General features: G+C 39.0%; 1 protein-coding gene across 8 annotated transcripts in view; it reads right to left on the bottom strand.

Annotated features, from left to right (window-relative positions):
• Positions 1 to 1,003: 1,003 nt before the first annotated feature.
• The window catches only part of sulf2b (sulfatase 2b), a 72,373-nt gene continuing 61,418 nt past the window's right edge, over positions 1,004 to 11,958 (bottom strand). For 5 of the 8 annotated variants that reach the window (XM_074644834.1, XM_074644835.1, XM_074644838.1 and 2 more), the window contains 11 exons: positions 10,017 to 10,269; positions 8,667 to 8,868; positions 8,091 to 8,187; positions 7,400 to 7,494; positions 7,253 to 7,315; positions 6,984 to 7,153; positions 6,536 to 6,678; positions 5,358 to 5,481; positions 4,971 to 5,007; positions 4,690 to 4,746; positions 1,004 to 4,387 (listed from right to left, as the gene is read on the bottom strand). In XM_074644834.1, the coding sequence (XP_074500935.1) occupies positions 4,357 to 4,387; positions 4,690 to 4,746; positions 4,971 to 5,007; positions 5,358 to 5,481; positions 6,536 to 6,678; positions 6,984 to 7,153; positions 7,253 to 7,315; positions 7,400 to 7,494; positions 8,091 to 8,187; positions 8,667 to 8,868; positions 10,017 to 10,269 (1,272 nt within the window). In that variant the 3' untranslated portion in view covers positions 1,004 to 4,356. The remainder of the gene's footprint in view (positions 4,388 to 4,689; positions 4,747 to 4,970; positions 5,008 to 5,357; positions 5,482 to 6,535; positions 6,679 to 6,983; positions 7,154 to 7,252; positions 7,316 to 7,399; positions 7,495 to 8,090; positions 8,188 to 8,666; positions 8,869 to 10,016; positions 10,270 to 11,958) is intronic. The other 3 variants (XM_074644839.1, XM_074644840.1, XM_074644842.1) reach the window with 3 other exon arrangements.

Here is an 11,958-nt window from a genome sequence, read left to right as displayed (position 1 = left end):
AGTGGTCAAAAATCCTTCAATGCTGCTTAAATGTGATCTTGCTCACAGTTTTGAAAAAGCACAACCACAATTAAGACAATGCCAGAGTCCTGATAAACCCGGAGCCTGCATTCATACTGTATGTTTGACTATTTATGTGTGGGGTTTTACTGTAGTCAATGTTTTGACTGAAATCTTCAGTGTAGTAAAAAATGAAAAATAAATACCTGTTGGTGTTTGATGTCTAGTTTGTTAACTTCTTCTTCTACATCACAAAACACCTGCCAGCCTGTGACACACAAACCATAAAGGTCTCCAACAAAATCAACGTTGACAATGACTCTATACAGTATATAGAAGTCCCGCCCCTTCTGGTGGACCACCATGGAACCTTATTTCGGAAAAAATATGAACGGTAGTCAACGGCAAATAATATTTTGATCACGTTTGAATTGTGACATGAATTAAACCAACACATTCTCACTCCCAACTTGACAATATGCGCTCATTACATGCATAGTGTCCTTTCAAAATAAACTTCACTTGACAAACATCACGTGTGATTAATGGTACAATTCAAACGGGATCAAAACTATATGTCTCTCTCCGTTGACCAACATTCAAAGGACCCGTATGTAACATTTAGGGGGATCTATTGGCAGAAATGGAATATAATATTCATAACTATGTTTTCATTAGTGTATTATCACATGATAATAAGAATCGTTGTGTTTTCGTTACCTTAGAATGCACTGTTTTTATCTATTCCACCACGTTGCACCACCATGTTTCAACAGCAGCCCAGAACGGACAAACCAAACTCTGTTAACTTTTCCTGCTTTGGCCGGAGTCGATAACGTTACTCACTCCTGTCGCCGCCGCCGCTCTCTCTCTCTCGCTTCACCACTCACTTCCCACGTACACACACACTCCATGCACTGGCTCACACTGGACCTTTAAAGACCAAACAATAAATAAAAAAACAAAACAAAACACAAACACACTTTGAGGAGAAAAAATTTACATTTTGGCATTCGACACTTTATTCACAAACTAAAACCAATCACTGTATCCGGGTCAGTGGGTGACTGTACAGGTGTGTTAGATCAGTATTAACTGGCAGGTTCACATCATGTGTCGTCGCTTCCTGTCTCACCATGAACCCTCGTATTGGTCCATTCATCCCTCCATCCTCCAATCAATCAAAGTGCTCAGCAGTTTGTCCTTCAGTGTGTGTGTGTGTGTGTGTGTGTGTGTGTGTGTGTGTGTGTGTGTGTGCGTGTGTGTGTGTGGGTGTGAGAACCAGAACTCTGATCTGAAGTCTCAGCTGGTCCAGAACGGTCCGATTCTAGTGCGCGTCTTTAGAAAACACACCTAAACATTTACAAGTACATTCAAACACAACCAGGAGGTTTTTACCTAGATAGTTGTTAGACAGCAAATAGCACCGCAGAGCAAATACATGTGGGGTTAAAGAAAACAACTCTATATAGACAGCAGACTGGTTGGCTGCACTCACACAGGAAGGAAGAAAAAAAACACCCAGAATCACTTTTACACCGTTAGGATTAAAATATTGTGATGAAGATTTCACAGCGTGGCGTGGTTCGTCTTCCTCAGATCAACAACGAGAGGGCAAAATGGAGTTTCATAGCAGAAATATTGTCTAAAATATATAATAAATGTCAGATATCACAGAGTTAGGGCTTCTTTCTTTCTGGGGTGATCAAACAGGAAACAGTCCAACGTAACAAAGGAACATTTAGTCGTTCAAGGGGCTAACATTATCAATTTGAGAGTATTTAAATGACCAGTCATGATCAGTAATTTGAGGGCAGAAAATATAGAAAACTGAGGTTATGATTTATGATTTTAAGACATCTACCAGGCTGCGGAATATCCTACAGGAACAGAGGAACGCTGTTACCTCATTGGTCGATACATCAGCCAATCAGCTCTGGCTCACATGCTGATACCATAAACTAAACTTCCATCCCCGGTGCACCTGTCATCTAAATAACACCGATAGTCCGGTCACCCAGTGATGCATAGAGATCATGAGGAAGCTGGACAAACCTTCTCTGTGTGCTGCTGAAAGGCATTCTGGGAACTGTAGGAAACCATAAACATAGTAAGCAAAACAGAGTGGCACAAAAAGAAAAACACTTTAGCATAAACGCAGTGGGATGTTTGGATTTAACATTAAATATCTGAGAGGTGATTTTAATACTGACACACATCTGATGTCTTCATATTCATTTTAAAAAAAGTCTTGGTAACACCAATAACACCAATAACCATCATTTATAAATGGTAAATCAATAGTTAATTAAACTAAGATAATAGTTATTTTAATGTTAACAACAAAATGATAATTAATGTTAACTAATTATTAGTAATGATATAATTTATGTTATTTTAACATTTTATTGTTGCACACATTATAACATTTTATATACTATGTATATAGTATATTAAGATATTATTTGTAAACCTTAAAGAAATTGTTTGTAAAACATATATAAACATTAGGTTACATAGATATATATTTATAACACTTTGTCAAAGGTTAATTATTGTTTTCTTCTACTTAACATAGTATATAAATTTTATATTTTTTTTTACATTTTAAAGAATTTATAAACTAATTATTTCATATTACACAAACTAATGATAAAATAACAAATTTTAGCATTACTAATAATTAGTATAAATTACAAATAATATCTTAATCATCAACAGATACTATATATATAGTATATAAATGTTATGTGTGCAACAATAAACTGTTAAAATAATATTCATTTTAGCATTACTAATAATTAGTAATCATTATTCATTATCATTTAATTGTTTGTTAGCATTAAATAACTATTAATTAAGTTTAATTAACTATCAATTTACCATTTATAAATGATGGTTATTATAAAGTGTTACTAATGTCTTGAATTTCAGCATTATTACATCTGCGTTGGATCAAATAGAGAAGGCAGAACATCACCAGAAGATCAGATGTGTGCAAAGTTTAAAATCGTATTTTCTCTTCTCGTGTGAATCCAGTCGTGTTTTTCTACAGTTATATTTTACATTTTATAAGTTACATGTCCTAATTTAAAACTCTGGACATTCCTGGCCAGTAGTTGGGTTCCGGTGAGGGACAAAATCTGACAAATAACAACTCAAAAGTAAAAAAGAAAATAAACAAACAAACAGCTGGAAAGGAAGTGAGCGTATGTGCAGGAAGAAGGTGATTGGACGGTGATGTTTGATGGTTAACACGAGTAAAAAATAAAAAACAATGTGGTGAAACCAAACCAGAACACTGCCACTGGCTCGTCAGGGTTCTGGACGCAATGACATCACCATTTAGTCCTCTTTTCATTGGCTCACGAGTTCCCAAAGTCTTTTTTTTTTTTTTAATCCTTGTTTGTTCTTTCTGATTTTGAATCCAAAATGTTTTTCGTCGTCATTTTCTTCAGGGCTGCCGTGTTGCATCGTGGGTACTGTAGTCAGTCACCAGGTTAGTACAACTGTAGCTCTGTCGTCAGAAATGCTGTAGGTCACCACGGTAACCAACACTCAAGTTAGTGGAAGAAATAAAAAATAATAATAATAATAATAAAAGAAATGACATCAGCAGTGATGTCACAGTGTTCGACGTGGAGGTCTGAGTTTAGTAACAATAGAAACAAACTGGGAGAACTGGTCCTGTGACGTCTTTACAGACTGTTAGAGAGACTAAATATGAACATGTCAAACATATATGTCTGCCGGGAGGTCACCTGAAGAGGAGGAGGAGGAAGAGAAGGACGTTTTATAAACGCTATTTTATCTTTATTTTACTGTTCAGTCCAGCAGTGATGAGTTATACTCATTTTAATCAGCTTTTTAGACAGAAATATGAAAGAAAAAGCCTCATTTAACGGAATCAAAGGAATCAAATTACAGACAGAAATGAGAACATCTGATAAATATCTCAGATTCAGTTGGGGGCTGAACTCAGTGACCGGTATTCACCGAGGTCGCAACAATCACAGTCATCCTGTCTCCTCCTCCTCCTCCTCTTCATCACCATCGCCCTCCTCTCCCTCCTCCTTCTCGAGGAGCTGAGGAGGAGGAGGAGGAGGAGGAGGAGGAGGAGGAGGAGGAGGAGGGAGGAGCAGTTGATGAAGAGAGTTTGGTCCCAGCGTCTCCCTGAGCAGCAGGGTGGGGAGGGCCAAGCGATGTCACAGAGATGGCAGAAGTTGATTGACTGACCGGTGGGACAGGGGGGTGGGGGCGTGGTTGTCGACAGGTGTCGCCGCCTCGACGACCACGCCCTGCTCCTTCAGGCTGCTGTGGGTGGAGTCAGGAGCCTGCTCCGACCAATCGGGAGGCTCAGCCCTTCCAGCCGTCCCAGATCGGACCTCTGGACCAACACACAGAAACCCCGTTGAAGTGGTTAGCCTTTTTATCGGGTATAACGGTTACCACACTATACCATATTATTCATAATTCTACTGTATGTTAAACACATCAGACAGACAGACAGACAGACAGACAGACAGGCAGACAGACAGACAGACAGACAGACAGACAGACAGACAGACACAGACAGACAGACAGACAGACAGACAGACAGACAGGCAGACAGACAGACAGACGGACAGGTGCAGCATTAAGGCAGTAAGCAGAATGCGGGCAAGATGATCTACAAAGAGGAAGACTCACAGGGTTCGAGATGATGAAGGTTTCTTGATTCTCGGCCACTTCCTCCTCTCAAACACCCTGATGCAACAAACACACACTGTGTTACACAAACAAGCACACACACACTCTCTCTTTGCTCCACCACCAGCAGCCATCAGCTCCATCAGGAAGACATGCAGCATTCAGAGCAGGAAAACACAATGTGTGTGTGCGTGTGTGAGTGTGTGTGTGAGTGTGTGTGTGTGTGTGTGTGTGTGTGTGTGCGTGTGTGTGTGTGTGTGTGCGTGTGTGTGTGTGTGTACCTGTAGTCATCGAAGCTGCCATGTTCCCGCCCTCCTGCTGGAGAGACAGTCTGATTGGTTAATGAGCAGAGGCCACTTGTGATCAGTTGTGTGCAGTTTGGGGCAAGTCATAGTCAAGTCAGCACACTGACACACTGACAGCTGTTGTTGCCTGTTGGGCTGCAGTTTGCCATGTTATGATTTAAGCATATTCTTTTATGCTAAATGCAGTACCTGTGAGGGTTTCTGGACAATATTAGTCATTGTTTTATGTTGTTAATTGATTTCCAATAATAAATATATACAAACGTTTGCGTAAAGCAGCGTATTTGTCCACTACCATGTTGATAAGAGTATTAAATACTTGACAAATCTCCCTTTAAGGTACATTTTAAACAAATAACCTACCCGGCTCCATCGAGCGTGTGCGAGGATTACACTGCTTGTGTCCTTTGCAGCCTCGGAGCTCCATCAGCTGAACGTGAAGCTGATTGAGGACCGTCCGATCTAAAGAGCTGACGGCGTTTATCAACTGGAGAGACACAGAGATAGAGAGAGAGAGAGAGAGGGGGACTTTTTTAACACGTGATCCAGTAAAGACAGAGAAATATTATCTTTTTTGACTCCACTCCATGATAATTAATAATATTTACTAATTATTAGTAATGCTATAATTTTTGTTATTTCATCATTAGTTTGTGTAATACTAAATTATTAGTTTATAAATGATATATTGTATCATAGCTGATAAGAGACAATAACAATTAAATTCTGATTACATTATTACCAGTTTATTATTGCAAATATTATAACATTTTATATACTATAGTAAGTGTTTGTTAATGATTACCAAATGATTTGTAAACCTTTATGAAATTGTTTGTATAACATCTATAAACATTACATATATATATGGACTAGAAACCAATTATTAACCATTGACAAAGTATTAACTATCTATCTAAATAATGTTTATAGATGCTTTACGAAATATTTATTAACCATTTAACAATGTGTTATAATCATCAGTTTTTTAAAAATAACATAAATTATAGCATTGCTAATAATTATCATTTAATTAACAGTAAAATAACTATTAACTAAGTTTAATTAACTATCAATTTTCCATTTATAAATGATGGTTATTATAAAGTGTTACCAAAATAATTCTTCATGGTTTATTTAATGGGGACCAAAACAATGTACACAGACAACTTAAAAACAGCTATCCAATGTCAGTATCATAGTGCTTATAGAGGATGCTAATTTGCAACACCTGAAAATAAGAGATTAAAACAGGAATGGGTAACGGAAAAACAAATGAATACAATAGAGCACACACTTAAAAACATTACATGTAAAAACTAAACATGAGTTCAGGTTTGTCGCTGAATTAAACAGGATTTGGTTGCTCTCTTAAAAGTGCTAAAGTTTGCAGCAGATTTCAAGTGATCAGGTAGCGAGTTCCAAGAATTCACACATTTTTTAATCTCTTCTTTGGGCTGCGTGTGTGTGTTTGTGTGTGTTTGTGTGTGTGTGCGTGTGTGTGTTTGTGCGTGTGTGTGTGTGCGTGGGTGTGTGTGTACCTGGTATGGGTCTGTGTTGAGGTCGAAGTACTCCAGGAAGCCGGTTGCAAACTCGCAGAACAGGAAGTTGTGGGTCTCGTTGATCGTCCTCAGACACCAGTAGGTGTTGTTATTGGCGCTGGTGCAGGCGCAGAACGAACCCACTGCAACACACACACACACACACACACACACACACACACACACACACACACACACACACACACACACACACTTAGATATCATACAATACACTACATCACTGGTAAAACAGCAAATAGACCCTTTTTGTGTCGACGTCATGATGCCGTCACAGTGTTAGCTGGAGGCGAAACAAAGGAAAGACTGGAGGCTAACACTAGCAGTGGGCTAAATACAGGTCTATACAATTAGGATAAATATCTATATTTGTGTTGCCATGTAGAAGAGTGTGTGTGTGTGTGTGTGTGTGTGTGTGTGTGTCTCGTACGTGTCCAGTAGGGGGCAGTGTGCCAGTGCTGGTCGTCGTGAGTGAAGCAGGTGAGTCCGGGCATCGAACAGGTGTCGTTGTTTCTGATCCTCTTGATCATCTTCCTCATTTTCTTCCTCCTCTTCTGCTCCTTCAGAATCCACGCCTTCTTGTCCCGAGTCCCGCCCTTCCTGCACACACACACATAAAACACATAATATATAATCATCAGTGACATGTTCAGTAACACAGAGAGCTCTTCATGTAGAGCAACATCGTCTCAGTCTCACCTGAAGGGATGAGCTTCTCCTCCTCCTCTGTACCGCAGCTTGTTCTTCAGTTTGGACTTATACCTGAAAAACAGACATGTTAACAACCAGCATGAATATTGTTCTGGCTTCACGCTGTGAGGTGAGTCTGCTTCACGTCTCACTCACAGGTATTTATTACAGTCACACTCCAGGGGGCGGGCCTTCTTCAGGTGACCTCTGACCTCTCTCAGGTTCTTTATCTTCGTCTGCAGCGTCTCAATCTGACACAAAACATTCAGTCACAACGAGTTAGTCACATCCCACCGCTGACACTAACTAAGTACATTTACTCAAGTACTGTACTCAAATACAGTAAAATGTATATACTACAGGAAACTATTTTGATGGTTTCAGTAATTTTTCATGTATTTTTACAAGTGTGGCATTAGTACTTTTACTGTAACTGAGTGTTTTTTACAGTGTGGTATTAGTACTTTTACTGTATTTGAGTATTTTTACAGTGTGGTATTGGTACTTTTTTTGCAACAGAATGTTTTTACAGTGTGGTAATAGTACTTTTACTGAAACAGAGCTTTTTTACAGTGTTGTAATAATACTTTTACTGTAACATAGTATTTTTAAGGTGTTGTATTAGTACTTTTACAGTAACAGAGTATTTCTACAGTGTGGTATTAGTACTTTTACTGTAATAGAGTGTTTTTACAGTGTGGTATTAGTACTTTTACTGTAATAGAGTGTTTTTACAGTGTGGTATTAGTACTTTTACTGTAACAGAGTGTTTATACAGTGTGGTATTAGTACTTTTACTGTAACAGAGTGTTTATACAGTGTTGTAATAGTACTTTTACTGTGTTACCTCGTGGTCGATGTGCAGCTTGTGGTCCTTCCAGGCCTGCAGAGACTGATAAACTCCTGTATCACACTTCACGGAGGCGTTGGGCAGAATGGAACATCTGCAGTAAAACAACAATAACAATATAATAACAATAGTATTCAACAGTCCTCATGGTGGGAGAAAATAAAAACACCAGGCCTGAACAGAAGCTGACATTTATTTATTTCATAACGATGGAGCAGAATTCACACTTTTTCATGAATGTGTTAGATTATTTTTCTTAATAATTCACAGCTGGTGAAGCAATCTGAGCTGTCAAAGACTCGCTCCATCTGTGCTGATGAGTCTCATTAGTCATAATTTATCAGCTCTTATACAACTTTTAGTTCCCACCACACATTGTAGTTAGATAAGAGGTCTGCAGCTATGTAGAGTTGAGTTTAAGGACAGTCTAGATTAAAGCTGAAGTCTGAAAGTGTAGAACGGAGCCTCAGCGTCAAGAGACAAATAGTTCTTTGATATCAATTGATTTGCACCATGAACGATGTTTGTCAATTAAAGAGATCATTTAGCATTTTACACACACGCTTGACTCACCTGTGAGTGACTTTGTGGGAGTCGGGCAGGGCCAGTCCGTTGGGAAGTCCTCCCATCCCGCTGAACTCGTCCTCAGATTGGTCTGTTATTGGCTGAGCCCAGTCGGCCCCGTCCACCATGCTGTCGTTACCGGGGTAACTGTTGGTCATGGATGCAGACCGGCTGTAACGGTTCCTGGAGTAACTCTTCAGGGCTTTGAACTCTGACACACACAGAGACAGAAAAAATATAATATCACGACTGAACAGACTTTTATCAACAACACCATTAACTAAACATCCTTCCATCTCTGTATGGAGGACACAACCTGCCAAAAAAAATAATAATTAATAAATAAAAAAATTACTCGATAAATAAATAAATATGCCATTAAAAGTAGCAAAAATAATACTAAAAGTAAATGCAGTCCTTAATTTATGATAATTGTTCTAATTTGCTTTTTTATTTATTTATCTTTGTATTAATTCCCATTTTTATTGATTTATGTAATCATCTAAGCATTTATTTTTTATTTATACACAAATGCAAAAATAAATGAATAAATTAAAATAAATGCATATATATATAATGCAAAAATTAAAAAAAATAGATTTAAAAATTCATAAAAATAAATAAATACATAAATAAATAAATAAAAGTGGGAATTAAACAGAAGATAGGGGCATTAATGCAAAGCAAATGAATAAAAAGCAAATTAAAACAGAAATATCAATTTATGTCACATTTGATCAATTAATTAAAGTCTACATTTATTTTTAATAATTTGTTTGGTACTTTTAATGGCATATTTATTCATTTATTTTTGATTTTGGCAGGTTCCGTCCTTTATATATCTCTGAAGGAGCATTTCCTGGGAAAGGAATGAACTGTTCAAAAGGCTTCCTCAAATATCTCCATAAGCAGGGAGATGATGCAGTTCTGACCTCAGACACTAGAGGTCAGCATCACATCAGGAAACCAGGTGAGCTGGTTGAAACCACTCCAGCAGAAAAACTGCTTTGAAACACAATGTTCCTTAGAGAACCAGGTGTTTCTCTCCTGAGGACAACATCCAAACACCTAAAATCTAGTGTCATTAGTCACTCCACATTTAGAAGTCAATTCAAATCTGTGTTTTGTTTTTTTTTTTGTGAAATAAACCACGTCGGGGTTTATTTCACAACAATTAGCTGTACTTATCACACTTTTGGGCATTATTAAATAAAATAAAATTATCGTACAAATAGGATAATTATTGTACATCTGGCAACGCTGTCCAGGTAAAACAGGAACCTTCAGCCCTAACAGACACTGTGTGGGTGTTTTAACGGTCATCGCTGCCCCCTGCTGGACTAAAACATCAACACTCACTCTTCTTGGAGAAGAACGATTTCTTGTTGAACGGCCTCATCGTGGAGGGTCGCGGGTTCAGAGGTCGGAGGTCGGGCAGGTCGCAGTCGCAGGCGTCGGAGTTGTCGGCGTTGCGATGGTACAGCTGAGACTTGATGCTGAGTGGACGCTGACGACTGGCCACGCCCCTCTGGACGTTCTTAGCTCCTCCCCCTTCGTTCTTACATTTGAAGAGGCGAAGTTTACCTGTGGCGTCCTCTACACACTGCCACTTCTACACACACACACACATACATACATACATCAACATTAAATCTTAGTAAAGTCAACAACACTAAAGGTAGCTGAGGATCAAACATCATTTAATGGTGAGTAGTGTCAGGTCTGTGCAGACTGGGATGTTACTAGTCAGCTGGTGTCCAAACAGCTGATGAATGAGCCACTGATGGTTAAACATGAAGGATGCCAGTCAGCCAATGAAAGCACAACTTCAGGACTCTACCTGAACGAAAGATGTGCTAGATTTGATCTAAATTTATTTGATAATAACAATTCTCATGATTCTTTTTGTAGTAAATAAACTTAAGTGAGAGTAAACACATGTAGCTTTTCTAGCTGGCTAACAACAGCAGTCCACAAGTTACAAACACAGACTGTATATAAGAAGTGGATGTAGTCACTGTGACGTCACCCATTGGTTCATGGACTGCCGTTTCGAAGCCTCGAGTTCTGCATTTTGGCCGCCACCATCTTGGTTTTTGGCTGCCACCATCTTGGTTGTTGGCCGTGGCCATTTTGGTTTTGGTCGTGACATCTTGGTCTTTGACCGTCGCCATCTTGGTTTTTGGCCATTGACATCTTGGTTTTTGGCCATTGACATCTTGGTCTTTGACCGTCGCCATCTTGGTTTTTGGCCATTGACATCTTGGTTTTTGGCCATTGACATCTTGGTCTTTGACCGTCGCCATCTTGGTTTTTGGCCATTGACATCTTGGTTTTTAGCCTCCACCATCTTGGTTTTGGCCGTCACCATTTTGGTTTTTGGCCATTGTCACGTGTCTTGGTTATTTGCAACCAAAAGTGACTCGAGAGGGGTGAGTTAAGTACAACCGAACGCTGAATAAGACATTTTTAGTTGACCAAAATGTGACAAAAACACGGACAGCTCCCAAACCGGATAACGTCGTGGTAGCGACCTGTCAATCACAAGGTAACCAAGGTAGCTTTATGGTCTACTTGACTCAACCCAGTTGGACATTGGAGAGCCTTGCAATGTAAAACTTCAATGAAACTGAACAAAGTTGGGCTAATTCACGACCACAAGTGCCTCATTCTTCTTCAGCCCCCTTAAACACCTTTGGGATAAACTTGAACGCAGCATCCGTAGAAAGTTCACCACAGTCAGTAAATCCTCCGTTTTTCTTTGGCTGTAATCATTTGTTTGTATTGTCACTCTGCAGTCGTTCATTAGCAGGAGCTGAATACATTTCTACTGTTGTACTTACTTATTAAAGAGTGACAAATGCCTGAATTGTTAATCACACACAGTCTTCTACAGACTGTTTATCAGAGCGATCCAGCAGCCGGCAGACACCGTTGCTAAGAGACTAATCAACTGGCTAAAGGGATTTTTCGACAAGTGTAATTAACTTCAAACAAGCCTGAACGCACACGAACACACAGTGACACAGCTCTCTAAAAGTTTCTGTTGTGCTGCTTCATCTTAATTCTCTTCACGTCTGTTCTCTTTTGATTCTGCAGCCTTTGGTCCATTGTGCTCTGTTCCTTCTACTCATTAGCTGCTGTTATTGTATCTGTCTGGTTTGTAAAGATGACATCTGGTTTTCATCTCTCTGACAGAAGTCTCTTACTGTTCTACTCGCTTTCTTTCAAGTCTCTGTTTGTTTATTACAGCAGTAGCCATCACAGTTTTCCTGTATTTATTCCAACAAAGTGATGTATT

This window comes from Sebastes fasciatus, chromosome 8 (assembly GCF_043250625.1).
Source record: "Sebastes fasciatus isolate fSebFas1 chromosome 8, fSebFas1.pri, whole genome shotgun sequence".
NCBI classification, from domain to species: Eukaryota; Metazoa; Chordata; class Actinopteri; order Perciformes; family Sebastidae; genus Sebastes; species Sebastes fasciatus.
This window is presented reverse-complemented; position numbering and strand designations above follow the sequence as displayed.